Raw genomic sequence first — 14,875 nt, forward strand, 5'->3', positions numbered from 1 at the left:
CAGCCGTGCAGAACACAACGCCATCCACAGCCTCAGGAACAACTCTGACATCCATAATCAAAAAGGCTGACAAAGGAGGTGCTGTTGTCACCATGAATAGGACGGAATATGAACAAGAGACTGCAAGGCAGCTTTCTAACTCCACATTTTACAGGCCTTTACCCTCTGATCCCACTGGGGGTTACCAAAAGAAACTACAACATCTGCTCAAGAAACTCCCTGAAAAAGCACAATAACAGATCTGCACAGACACACCCCTAGAAGCCTGACTGGGGTATTCTGTCTGCTACCCAAGATCCATAAACCTGGAAATCCTGAATGCCCCATCATCTCAGGCATTGGCATCCTGACAGCAAGTTTGTCTGTCTATGTAGACTCTCTCCTCAGGCCCTACGCTACCAGTACTCTTAGCTATCTTTGAGACACCACTGACTTCCTGAGGAAACTACAATCCGTTGGTGATCTTCTAGAAAACACCATCCTGGCCACTGTGGATGTAGAAGCCCTGTACACCAACATTCCACACAAAGGTGGACTACAAGCAATCAGGAAGAATATCCCCAATAATGTCACGGCAAACCTGGTGACTGAACTTTGTGACTTTGTCCTCACCCACAACTATTTCACATTTGGGGACAATGTATACTTTCAATTAGCAGCACTGCTATGGGTACCTGCATGGCCCCACAGTATGCCAACATTTTTATGGCTGACTTAGAACAACGCTTCCTCAGCTCTCATCCCCTAATGCCCCTACTCTACTTGCACTACACTGATGACAACTTCATCATCTGGACCCATGGAAAAGAAGCCCTTGAGGAATTCCACCATGATTTCAACAATTTCCATCCCACCATCCACCTCAGCCTGGACCAGTCCACCCAAGAGAGCCACTTCGTGGACGCTACAGTGCTAATAAGCGATGGTCACAGAAACACCACCCTATACCGGAAACCTACTAACCGCTATGCTTACCTGCATGCCTCCAGCTTTCATCCAGATCACACCACACGATCCATTGTCTACAGCGAAGCTCTAAGATACAACCGCATTTGCTCCAACCCCTCAGACAAAGACAAACACCTACAAGATCTCAATCAAGCATTCTTACAACTACAGTACCCACCTGCTGAAGTGAAGGAACAGATTGACAGAGCCAGAAGAGTACCTAGAAGTCACCTGCTACAGGACAGCCCAACAAAGAAAGTAACAGAATGCCACCAGCCGTCACCTTCAGCCCCGAACTAAAACCTCTCCAGCACATCATCAAGGATCTGCAACCTATCCTGAAAGATGATCCCTCACTCTCACAGATCTTGGAAGACAGGCCAGTCCTCACTTACAGATAGCCCCCCATCCTGAAGCAAATATTCACCATCAACCATACACCACACAATACAAACACTAAACCAGGAACCTATGCTTGCAACAAAGCCTGTTGCCAACTCTGTCCACATATCTATTCAGGGGACACCATCATAGAACCTAATCACATTAGCCACATTATCTGAGGCTCGTTCACCTGCACATCTGCCAATGTGATATATGTCATCATGTACCAGCAATGCCCCTCTGCCATATACATTCACCAAACCAGACAGTCTCTATGCAAAAGAATAAGTGGACACAAATCAGACATCAAGAATTATAACATTAAAAAATCAGTCAGAGAACACTTCAACCTCTCTGGTCACTTGATTACAGACCTCAAAGTCGCACTACTCCAACCAAAAAAACTTGAAAAACAGACTCCAACAAGAAACTGCAGAATTGGAATTAATTTGCAAACTGGACACCATTAAATTAGGCTGGAATAAAGACTTGGAGTGGATGTGTCATTACACAAAGTAATACCTATTTCCCCACGCTAATTTTTTTACTCCTACTGTTACTTACACCTTCTTGTCAACTGTTGGAAATGGACCATCCTCATTATCCCTACAAAAGTTTTTTTTCTTCTGCTGATAATAGCCCACCTTATCTGATTACTCTCGTTATAGTTAGTATGGCAAACCCATTTTTTCAAGTCCTCTGTGTATATATATCTTCCTACTATATTTTCCACTGCATGCAAGAAAGCTCTATGGTCAAATAAATTTGTTAGTCTCCAAAGTGCCACAAGTACTCCTCGTTCTTTTTGCTGATACAGACTAACACAGCTACCACTCTGAAACATGTTTGAACATAGTTATTTTTCTAGAGTAGGGAGGCCCTTACATGCCATCATTGTTAACGGTTTCACTTTTGAAATCTACTAATGAATTTATTCTAGTAGGGCTCGATGACCCTGTCATGTACTTAATGTTTCTTTCCTTCATTTGAAAGGACTTCCATAAAAATAACAGTGCAAATTTTACTCTGCAGTGTTTCCAATAGTGTGCCAAATATATTTTTGTTACCAAGTTAAATTATACACTTGTGACTCCTGTTAAAAATGTAGAAGTGTTCTCTTTCTACTAGCTAAATTCAGTTGGACTCTCCTGGGGCATACATGGGATTCTTTTTTCATATCTTGATTTTTTTATGTATTCATGTTGGGAGTGAATTTATGAAAGACCCAAATTGACAGCCCTAGAGACAGAAGCCCTCTGTCTACACAATGGGAAAGCACAAGTAACAACTTCACTATCTTTGCCATGCTGTCCCACCAACTCAGTGTGTCTCATTCCTGACCTGGACAGGTGGCTTCTAAGATATCAGCCTGCATACCAAAGACTTGCAGAAATGTACCTGACACCTATTAATCCATGGACTAAGCCTTTTAGCTGAGTGTAGGGGGAAATCTGTGCGGCCATGTCCCAAAGTTACCCCCCAGGCATTTTAAATTAATAAAACAAGGTCCTGTTTTTTGTGTTTTATATTTGATTGTAAAATATTGTCTTTCAGCTCCTTAAGTACATGACTTAGGTCAGATCCACATGAGAAACATTGACCAGTAAAGCAATGTCAGTTAGGGAGTATGATTTTTTTTTTAATGACACAATTTCTATACTGACAAAAGCCCTATTGTAGACACAATTATACCAACATAAAAGTGGTTTTGCTGGTATAACTTATTTTGCAGGATAAATTATGCAGGCAAAAGCAATGTTTTGCTGATATAAGCTACATCAACACTAAGAGGCTTTTGCCAATATAGTTATACTGGCAGAAATGTTTAGAGTAGGCGTAGGCCTTAGTCATCTCTCATTCTTTTACTGTAACGTGACTTGTCAGTTTTCATTTTGCTGCAGCTTGGCAAGCTGTGGTCATCAGCAGAGGCACTGGAGCTGTCTGTCTGCAGACTTAGGGAGACAGCTCTGTATTGGTTTATGTTTGATTCATATTTTCAAGGATTTCTTCACAGCAGAAGGATTTGAAATTTTTTAAATGAAAGCTTGGATTTTACAGAAATTAATGGTACTCATCCAGGAAAAGATCCCTATTCACCATACTTGAATGAAGTTTTCAAATCCTATCCATAACCTTTCTATATTTCTCTCTCCTGAGACTGCCAGAAAACCATGCCTGCCAACAATGAGCTGAAAGCATTAGGAGCCATGAAGTCTATCCAGTTTAAGAAGCTAGTCTATATTTTTGAACAACCCTCTAAATCCTTATGTGATCTGTTATTACGACACAAAAGAGGCCCATTTAGAATGTAAAATCAAAATGCCTCCCTTGTGGAAATTCTGCTGATTTGTGGAGGAAATTCCCACAGGTACTGCATTGTCAAAATCCTTCATAGATTTCCCTTATTAATTAGTCATGTCTTAAGGTCAAAAATAAGCAGCAGGAACAAGTGATTTTTTTAACTTCCATGGGCTTTTAGTCGCCGCACAGAATAATTCACTAAACTGCAAATGTATTTCCTGAAAATCTAGACTTTCTAGTATTTTCTTGAAACTAATGAAAACCCAGCTTTCATTGAAAGGAATGAAAAATGCACACTAAATGTTTAGAAGCAGCACATATGTTTTTATATATTAATTGAATATACTTTTGAGTAAATGTTCTCTCCGTTTGTAGTTTTGTGAAAATCTCTCTTGTTCTTTTTCTGAGAAGAGAATGATTCAATTAATTTTTGTTGCTTTCTGTTCATTAACACATAATATTTACATCAACTTGATGAAGATCAAAAGATGAAAATCAATTTATTTTCTTTAATTGGACAAATACCCACAAAGATCAGATTTAAAATTTGAGCCATGAATGGAACTTCTACTGTAATCATGATCCTATTCTTCTTGAAGAAATAATCTTCTCATAGTATCTCTTGGATTTCACTTGGCGTGCAACTCAGTCTACCTTGTTATACCGGTATTTGTGACCATTGTATTTGGACACCTGTTCTGTTATCATTGAAATTTTCTTGTCCCAAGATGGTGGTTACTTACAGTTCTGTGGTGTGCAGGACAGATTTTGGCCTCAGAACACCAATAAGACCCTAATGAAAAGCAGGCTCATTGAATTATGGGATTGCAGCAGTGTAACTGAGAGAAGCATTCAGCTCAAGAGTTGTTGTTTTTAAATAACATTGTTTTCAAAGCTCAGTTGTTATAGTAGATACTCAATTATATATTTGTTGCCCAAGTACTATGCTGAGTAAAAATCAGGAAATATAAAGGACACTTTTTGTCTATAGTAGAATGGCACATATTGGTTAAATCCACACCCGTGCCGACTCTTACCTGGTAAGCTTAACTTACTTACCCAAGGGCAACTTATTCGCCTTAGACTGTAAGCTCATGGACACTACTCACAGTTTGTAAAACACATATGTAAGTTTTTGCATGCTCAGCGCCCTGTACTATAACTTCTTTGGGGCAGAGACTTTCTTTTTATTGTGTGTGTGTATACTAAGTTTACTGTAATAGCACCCAATCCCTCACTGGGGTCTGCAGATGCTATTGCATTACTATTATTATTATTATTTATTACTGGTGGCTCCAGAAAAAGTTCTAAAATGTATTTGAAAAGCTGAAACATTAGCATTGACAAACTTTGTCATATTTTCTTTCTTAACCTTTGGCCTTAAAATAATTGTTTTGGTTCATATCACAGATCAGTTTTGATGATATATTACCAGTTTGTGTAATACTTTTGGATGCTGTAATAGGATGTACAAACCCCACACTGGACTGGAAGGGATTAAAGGAAAGTACTGTACCCAGCTAGCCCCACCCATCCATCCCCATAGAGGATGCTCCAGTTGGAGAAAGGGTTGAAAAGGGAACAACCTAGATCAGAATGGGGAGGCTGGGTTGGAGGACAGACCTCTCCTGAATGCTCCTGACAAGAGCAGCAGAGAAGCCTCTCTCAGGGACTAGAACTATATGGTGAGCCCAGTTGGGGCTGATGGTTTGGTTGCCTTTTCTTTTCACCTTATATTGGACTGGAAGCTAGAGAAGACCAGCAGATGGTAGGAAGTGACCCAACAAGAGTAACTTAGAGGGCACCTTTGAGGGCAGATGCTACCAACCCTCCTAGGGCCCTGGGTCCAAGCCCAGTGGAGTGGGAGGCTTGGGTTCCCCTACCACTGCCCACCTCGCCACACCTCTGATTAAAAGAGGGCCTGGACTGCAAGACTTGCCTCCTGGGAGGGTGGCACTAATTGCACTAATCAATAGACCTGCTAAACCCACCAAGGACTCTATTACATTTGGTGGAGAGTGTGGGCATCATAGTGTCCCAGGCCTGATAGTAGACCAGAAAGGAGATGGGGAAAAAAGAAAGGGATGGATATAGAGAAACTGCTAAAATGGGTTCTTGAAAACCAGCAACAGCAGAGCCAATTGCTCCAGCAGCTCACTGCCCAGCAACAGCAGTAGATGGCACAGCAGCAGGAACAGCAGCAACTAGTCCAGCAGGTGGCAATGCTCTTACAACCACCCGAGGCAACCTTGAGCTTAACTATTGGTTGGAGGAACTCTGATAAAAGCCCAGGTATCCAGGTGAAGCTAACTAAAATGGGGCCCATGGATGACCATGAGGCATTCCTGGTCACATTGGAGAGCGTGGCTGTCATGGACCAAGGAGAGCACCAACAGTGAATACAATATTAACCACACCTGGTTCCCTCTTTACTGCCCTGTATCTCTATGACCAGGGGTATGCACACCTGAATGATTGATCATCTTTAAGTGTATGGTATACCTTCTTAGCAGTATTGTCAATAATTACAGCGTACATTCTTCCCCCTGTCGCAATTCTCCACCAAAAATGTTATGCTTAAACAAAGCACATGAGATTTTCTATACAGGAGAAGGCAACATGCCACATTTATTGAGAATACAGCAATTAGCATATGCTTTTCAGTCACACACACTCACCAGGTACACAGCCCCACCAGTCAATGTTTATAGTTACCAGTCCAGAGTCTGGATCAATCTAGTGGCCAGCCGGATTGGTCGCAGATGGGAGCCAGGCTCTGTTAGTCACGATCCGATGCTCCTGGAATAGTGGCAAGACGAACCCAAAGTCCCATAGCAAAGCACCCTGTTCTTATAGTCTTTTTTCTCTGTTGAAATCTATGGATTTTGCCATGTCAGTTTATGACTGGTTACTCCTTAATTGGTGTTATCTTTTGATGTAAACATTCCAAAACACCTCATAGAGGGTCATCCTGTCCCCGATTTGATTTAATCAATTGACTTTAGGTGTGCCAGCCTCCACCTCATGGTCATCAATCTTCCCTCCTCAATCATGGATGTGCAGTGATGGTTCACTGGTGTCAATAAGTCTCGATAAGTGTCTTTGCTCCTCCTTTCTTGACTATCTGATTAACAATGGCCTTCACGCCTTCTTTTTTCCTGATGCATGCATTCCTCATTCACACAAACAGTCTTTTACAGAGATCTTTGAGAATACAAACAGCAGTATTTTATATCCAGCAAAAAGACATTGTAAATTAAACCTTGCTAAGTTTTATAACCAAAACAAGTCACATTGAGACCCAAGCCTTCAACATTCCTCTGATCTACTTAACATAGACAGAATACAGGATTCTGTCTCTTACTAACTAAACCTTAAAACGAAGAACTAAAAAGGGCCCAATTCGTAATGCATATGGGAAAAAGAATCCCATAGTCCCAGAGGGTCATTCCTTTCTGCTATTCAAAAAGGGTGGCTGGCAGGATGAAGTCAAATCATACATTAATTCTCATAGTACAATTATAAAATCCTGCTTCTACACTAGGATGCTCTGTTGGCCCCCTACTTGACTAGACTGTCCTGAGAGGTACATCAGAGTCTTCAAGTGACAACTGGTCAGGACTACTCTCATGTCAAAGCAGCCATCCTAGATGCCTCCAGCATCTCACTAGAAACCTACCGACAGCAGTTCCACCTTGAGAAATTTTTCCCTGTGCACAGACATAGGCCATTGCCCAGACTCTGAAGAAACACTGCTGGCGATGGCTCCAGTCAGAGATGTGTACAGGAGACCAGGTGACAGAAAAGCTCATTGTAGAACAATTCACTTAAATCCTTCCAGAGGGGGCGTGCAAGTGGGTGGTAAGACATTGGTCAGAAACTTTGGCCAAGGCAGTGTCATTGGCAGAGATTTACCTGATGTCCCTTGGGCTAGAGGCATAAACACCAAAAGTCAGTCTATGAAGCCCCAGTCCCCGCAGAGTACCAATGCCCAAACTCCAACAAAGGTAATTAGGGAGGCTTGGACACACAGCTCTAGTGGAGGAGGGCACAAAGGCCAAGAGAAGAGCCTGGAAGTCCGCCCTCCACTGACCAAGAGGTTGACCTGGCTGAACGACCTTATCCAAAGGGATTTCTCCCCTTGAGAGAATCAACAGAGAGACCAATTCCTCCCACCGGGAGCTGTTTTGTATGTGTTCAGTAAGGACATTTCAGAAAGGGCTTCTTATTCATGGACTGTGATTATGAGCAGGCCTGGACGGCCGATAACAGGGCTTGGAAAAGTGGCCCTGGGAAGATCTTGGTCCCAGTACAAATGAATGGTGTAGCAGTATGTGGTTGATGAAACTCATTCTGTAGTCAGACTTTGGTCTGGGAGAGGCTCCTGAGGACGGGAGGTACAACTGGGACATAATATATCTCTAGTGTATCCATGGAGATGTACAATTCTATCCAAACAGAAATACAACTGGCCATGGAAGAATATACTGAAATGGTGCAGGCTGGATTGGCAAAAGACCTGGCCTACCTAGTCATACTTGGGCACAACTAGAAGTTCTTTGAAGAAGTGGTCAAAGGGTGGTGAGACGCCACTGTAAAAAAGGCAGAGCTGAAGCCGGAAGACTCAGGAAGGCAGGGGTAGCCACGGTGGCCAAGAGGGGGCCATAAGAAGGAAGGGGCTCAGAGGACCAACACCCTCAGGTAGGACCATCTTCAAGGATAAAGAACCCACTGCCTGAATCCAACCGAGGCCATAAGCATTTGCCGCCACCTTTCAACCTAAACTTGCTGTCCATTGAGGAGGGATTTGTGGAAGAAAGAAGAAATGCCCTGACCCTCGGCAGTGTTTATGAGCAACTTGCCCACGCAGGTGGTAAAGCACTAGACCTGCAGCAGTTGAAACAGTGGCCTCATTTTTAACTGATAGGGGAGACGGCATACCAGGCAATGAAGGGTCCTAAGACAGGAAAAACAAGAAATTCTGGAAGAGGGTGCTGCAGTTTTCCCACACAGCCCCATGTGGAGGTCACTTGATGAGGAAGAAGACTCTTGACAGTGTGACCATGAGGTTCTGCTGGCCAGGCATCCATGAAGAGGTGTGAGAATATTGTGCTTCGTGTCTATAATATCAGTGGACAGGCCAGAAATAGGTCCCAAAAGCCCTCCTGGTACCACTATCCATTGTGGAAGTACCCTTCAAGAGAACAGGCATAGACGTGATCTGCCTGTAGAGAAGTCTGCAGCAGGGCACAAATACATACTGGTAATCTTGGACTATGCCACCAGATACCCCAAGACCTTCCTATCCAGTCAGGAACAGGAGCTGTTGTTGTTCATGTTAGCAAATCCCCAAGTCTAAAGAAAAAGAAGACCTTCTCTGCACCATGGGGGCTATATCAGTTTGAAACCATGCCCTGTAGACTTCATGGGGTCACTGTCACCTTTCCAGTGGAGGATGGACAGAGTACTGTGGCCACATGGGTCGTGTATTGTGGATATCTATATTGACAATATTGTCATCTACAATGAGAGCTGGGCCGAGCACATGAAGCACACTGATGTGGTGTTACGGCTCTCAAGAAGGCAGGTTTGATGGCCAACCCAACCAAATGTCGGCTGGCCACCCAAAAAGTCACCTACCCAGGGTATACCTGGGTGAGAGGAGGGCAGCAACAAACCCTTGTGGACAAAATCCAAGCCCTAATGGGCTGTCCCATCCCTTTCACAAAAAAGCAAGTCCAGCATTTGGGGGGATTAGTGGGGTATTAGTGATAGTACATCCCAAACTTCGCAACCATTGCTGCCTTTTTGACAGACCTGGTGAAGGATACCACCCAAAAGGGTCCACTGGACCAAAAGCTGTGTTGAGGCATTTAGTACACTACAAGACCAGTTGACCCGGGAGCCAGTACTATTCCACCCAGACTTCTTGAAGCCCTTTATTCTCCAAACAGATTCATGCAATGTCAGATTAGGAGTTGTGCTATCTCAAGAATTCAGAGGACAGGAACATCCTGTTCTCTGTCTCAGCAACTTTTTCTTTTCACCTCAACTGGAAGCGGGGGAAGAACAGCAGATGGTAGGAAGTGACCTACGGAGGGAAACTTGGATGGTGTCTGTGGGGACCAGACACTGTTGACCCTCCTTGGGCCCTGGGCCACAGCTTGGTGCAGTGAGCAGGCCAAGGCTCCCCTACGCTGCCCACCTCACTGCACTTCTGATTAAAAGAGGGCCTGGACTGCAAGATGTGCCTGCTGGGCGGGGTTGGCACTAAGGGCACTAACTACTAGGCTACCTAACCCACTGAGGCCTCTATTATAGCTGATTATGGAAAATAGAACTAGAAGTATGTTCAGCCTTAGGCACCAATTCATTGAATTTTCTGAACTCATGTCATTTATTCCACTCTGTGGTTTGACAAATAGCATTTTCTTTTCTAATTTCAGTTCCCATATTAGTTGCAAATTTAAAATAAGGCTGAAAGACCTTTCCTTGTCCTCATTTGTGCATATCCTTATAAACCACCGTACATCCTTATAAATCTCTCTGCCTCTCTCTTAAGACTGCAATAGCAGGGGTGCTTACAGGTCAACAATATTGCATTGGCACCGCTCTATAAAGAATCTTACATACTGTCCACACAAATGAACACTGTGCTTGGCTCAGGCTAGTACCACTATTAACTTTCTTTCATGGGCATTAAACTCACTCTCAGATTTTTATAAAGGGGGAAAAAAGCACAGCAATATTTTGTTCCATGGTGTTTCCTAACACTAGAAGTATTGATTTTCAGGGATAGATTTTTCAATGCATTTTGAGGAGTCTCAATGACTATTATGATACACTTCATTGTAGATACAGGCCACTACTTCTAAAACACACATTTATAAGTCTCAAGTATCAGAGGGGTAGCCGTGTTAGTCTGGATCTGTAAAAGTAGCAAAGAATCCTGTGGCACCTTATAGACTAACAGACGTATTGGAACGTGAGCTTTCGTGGGTGAATACCCACTTTGTCGGATGCATGAAGCTCATGCTCCAATACGTCTGTTAGTCTATAAGGTGCCACAGGACTCCCTGCTGCATTTATAAGTCTGTATATCTCGAGGGCCTACCTATAAATGGGACCCCATTCACCCTCTGATTTTGCATTGGCAATTGTGGCTGCAAAATTGTGCCCAAATAATTATAGTTGAGGCTACCTTTCAAAATCAGGCTTTAGAAGACAAGGCATTCTGTATTGCATTATTGGACACTTAAGAGCCAGATTCTATCACCCTTACTCACAGGAATTGCACTTGAGTCTGCAAGTGTCCCATTAATGTCAGTCAGACTACTTGTAGAGAAAGGTGTTACTCAATATAAAGCTGACAGAACTGGATCTTAAATTAATAACAGTTAGAATAGCATTTGACTAACACCATTCATCTGTAGATTAAAATGAAACTCTGTTTATCTTAGAGAGAGAACTGATTGGACCAGATACATTTTATTTCTTCCTGAAATCTTATTATGCCTGATTATTCTGGTTAGCATTGACATATTGTAATGGAGAATTAGTCTGGATCCAAAATTCAGTTACATCATTTTCCCGCTATGTATTTTATCCCAGCAATTTGTTAGCCAACAAAAGTGTATAATTTAAACCTTGGATTTAGAAAGAAAAATCAAAGAAAAGAAAGCGATTTAAGAATGTGAAATAGAATACAGAAAAATTACCTTTTATGTAATCCTTGTATTTATTTGCAGTCTGGAGTATACTAGCCTATTGGTGCATTTTTAATAACCTCTTATGGAATATCTGCATCAGATTTATCTATACATAGAGCTTTGTGGCCCAAGCCTGTGAATTGTATTATAAAAAGCAGGCAGATATACACATTTTCGCTATTAAAAAACAAAATTACTTTCTTGGGAGGTAGATGAAATAGTTTAAAAAAAAGCAACATCTGTGATACAATTTAAATTTTAATAATGCCAATAATTTTCTTTCAACAGAGGAATTCAAGGGCTCAACAATAGTTGAATTAATGAAAAAAGAAGGCACCACCCTAGGGCTTACGGTATCGGGTGGAATTGACAAGGATGGGAAACCACGAGTATCTAACCTTCGTCAAGGAGGAATTGCTGCTAGGTAACCACATCTCAAGCCACAAAATACATTATAAGATGTGATTGCTTCAAAAAATACATACCACATCAAAAAGGTCACTAATAAATAAGTGACTACCAGCATCTGTAAGGCAGCACATCAGAGCAGAGAAGCGTTATAAGAAACATTTCAATAGTAGTTGAACCGTTGCGTCCTTCAGGGGTGCCCTGATAAAAAGTCAGAAATAGTGATGATGCATCATTTCAAGAATAATCTAATTTCTTATAAATGGTTTAAATTTAATTAATTGTTGTCCTTGAATAAAACCTACAAAAATACATTATAATGTCAAGGAAAAAATATAGTTGAAAAGCTCGGATAAGATGGTATCATAGTTTCAAATGACTGTTGAAGACCTGCTTATTAGAGAGAGAGAGAGAGAGAGAGAGAGAGAGAGAGAGAGAGAGAGAGAGAGAGAGAGAGAGAAGCACTGGCCTGCTTCTACAGAGAAAGCAGAACAAGCTGTAACTGGGGAGAGATGCAGCTGGAGAGACTCAGATTAAGGCAAATCATTCCAAGTAACTGAGCAGAACATGTGCCAATGGGCTCTAACTTACCTGCTGTAGTTGTGATGTTGGCTGTGGAAGCAACAACTTGTCCAGAAAATACTTCTGGCAGTAGCCCAAGCAGAGAGAGATGGGGAGGGGAAGGGGAGGGAGGTTAAAAGAGCACATGAAGGAAGAGAAATCATCCCAGGTATAGCTGAGTACTGTAACCAGCATAGTTATGCAGTCCTGATTTCCTACATCAAAATTGAACACTCTAATATGTCTCTTCTTTGTATATATTATATGTATTATATTAGATTAAATTCTTGAAATGTCCCTCTGCTATTTGGAAAATCAGCACAAGAAGGGTTTTGCTTGTTTTAATTTAGTTATGTGGCAAGATTTGTTTTTATCAACACTAAAAATGTAATTGAAAGGAACTCTGATACTCTGGCAACATGATATACAAGTTTATGGAAGAGAACATGTGTCTGTTGCAGAAGTGACCAGCTGGACGTGGGAGACTACATCAAATCTGTGAATGGAATCAACCTGATAAAATTTCGCCATGATGAGATCATCAGCCTTCTCAAGAACGTTGGCGAGAGGGTTGTTCTAGAAGTGGAGTATGAGCTCCCTCCAGTCTGTAAGTAATGGACAGATAAACTGAAATCATCTTACACACAGAATAACAGAATGGACATTTTCAATAAGAGGTTTTTATAAAGTGTGTTTCCGCTACAGTTATTGCAGAGTGCAGAAATGATCAAATCAAATGATTATGTAGTGTGGGGTTTTCAAAATCACCTAAATGGCTGAGGATCACAAGTCCCATTGAAAGTCAGTTTCCAAATACAGGCAACTTAAACAGTTTATACCTACACCTTATTCACTATTTCCATAACTTTGGGGATGACCATTAACTAAGGATATTGGGAAATACATTTGATATATTCAGAGACAAGAGAACTGTGGAGTAGGGTTGGGGAAGAGAACAGAAACTCATACCTCCACTTTTGTTTCCTGTTTCCCCTGTATCTCTGTCTTCAGTTCCTCTCCACCATTTTGTCTTAACAATAAGATATCTCAAGAAGATAATAGTGCCCATTAGTTTTACTAGTACCTCTGCCTTCCTCCTTTTAAGATGTAATCCCCTTTCATGCATAAAGCCCCACAAAGCCCCCCTCTGGTGAATACCTTACCTTTGTGACTTCTGGGGTCATGACTGAGGAGTGAACTGCTCACCTCATGACATCGCCAGGAACTGTCAACTCACTCCTTTCCTCCTCCTGTCCTCTTCAAGTCCAAACCCTCAACAGATTTGTGATAAGGGTTTTCTGGGTGATAGGAGACTTGCCTGCCTCTCAGTGTGCAAACATTGCTGTTCTTTGTGTCTCTGCCACCTCACTAACCTCTACCTCAGTCTGAGGCTCAGAGGTATATTAGGTTGCACTGGTATAATAGGCAAACTACAGAAGAAGTAAGAAGGATGAAGTGGACCAGACAGTCCATCCCTAAAGAGTTTAGTCATGGGGAAAAGGGTGAGCCTAAGAGTGGGGAAGAGAGCTGGCCAGCAGATCACCTACCCCCTGAAGACATCAGCTCTGGAGGGTTGTTTTAAGCAGACGGGTGGGGTGTGCTGGGAGCTGTGTGGTTGAGTGCGTGAATGGAGACCTCAAGCTGTCCAAAATGGACTCCAAGATTCAAGTTCATGTTGACACCCATAGCTACCTGACTTTACCTTATTTTGGGGTGTGTTATGAAAAGAAGTACACACAGTCCTACTTAACATCTTCCTTCCCTCTTTCCTTAGCCCATCCATCCCGTTTTTTTAAGGGGTGTGTGTGTGTGTGTGTGTGTGTGTGTGTGTGTGTGTGTGAGAGAGAGAGAGAGAGAGAGAGAGAGAGAGAGAGAGAGAGAGAGAGGGAGAATTAGTGGCAGTTGGGAGGAATCAGGTGGTTAGTGGTAGTTGGAGTGATGGTGAGCTGGAAGGGTGGGGGCTGGAACTGGAGGGACTGCTAGTGGCAGCTGGCTGGTGCTCTGCCAGCCAGCTAAGAAAAGTAGGTGCTCCTTCATGTCACCCATCAAGTGGGAAAGGTCTGTTCTTACTGATACTAGACAAGAAAAGGAAGGAAGACCTGCAGAACCAGCTTGCTAGGACTTCCCTGTCTAAACAAAGGGATGCAGTATACTGAAAGCAGAGCATCCCACTGATCTCTCTACATTCCTTATGCATTATGGTGCCTCAAGGGGCAAGAGTTAATGAATCCCATTGTGTTCTAGCTGCTGGCAATTAACTCTAATTATGGAATTTTTTGTTTTTATGAACTTTTGGCAACTTCCTTAACGTGCTTTGAATGTTTATTGTTGATTAGTGGTTGTTGAGGATAACTGAACTTCATGTTCAGAATTAGGATATTTCAGTAAAATAAATAAATTAAGCAGTGGATATGGTTATTTTGCTAGCATTTTTTTTCTTTTGCAGCTAACCAAATCTATTTTCTACAGTTTAGGCACTGTTAATATATGTGCAACTTTGGTCAGTTGAAATGTGTGTCTGTCATGCAACATTACAGTGGTAACCATAACCATTCATTTAAGTT

General features: G+C 42.1%; 1 protein-coding gene across 14 annotated transcripts in view; it reads left to right on the forward strand.

Annotated features, from left to right (window-relative positions):
* Positions 1–14,875, forward strand: part of GRIP1 (glutamate receptor interacting protein 1) — a 583,767-nt gene that overhangs the window by 434,946 nt on the left and 133,946 nt on the right. For all 14 annotated transcript variants that reach the window (XM_030548793.1, XM_030548789.1, XM_030548792.1 and 11 more), the window contains exons 3-4: positions 11,631–11,766; positions 12,773–12,918. In XM_030548793.1, the coding sequence (XP_030404653.1) occupies positions 11,631–11,766; positions 12,773–12,918 (282 nt within the window). The remainder of the gene's footprint in view (positions 1–11,630; positions 11,767–12,772; positions 12,919–14,875) is intronic.

The sequence above is a fragment of the Gopherus evgoodei genome, chromosome 1 (assembly GCF_007399415.2).
Source record: "Gopherus evgoodei ecotype Sinaloan lineage chromosome 1, rGopEvg1_v1.p, whole genome shotgun sequence".
Taxonomy (NCBI): Eukaryota; Metazoa; Chordata; order Testudines; family Testudinidae; genus Gopherus; species Gopherus evgoodei.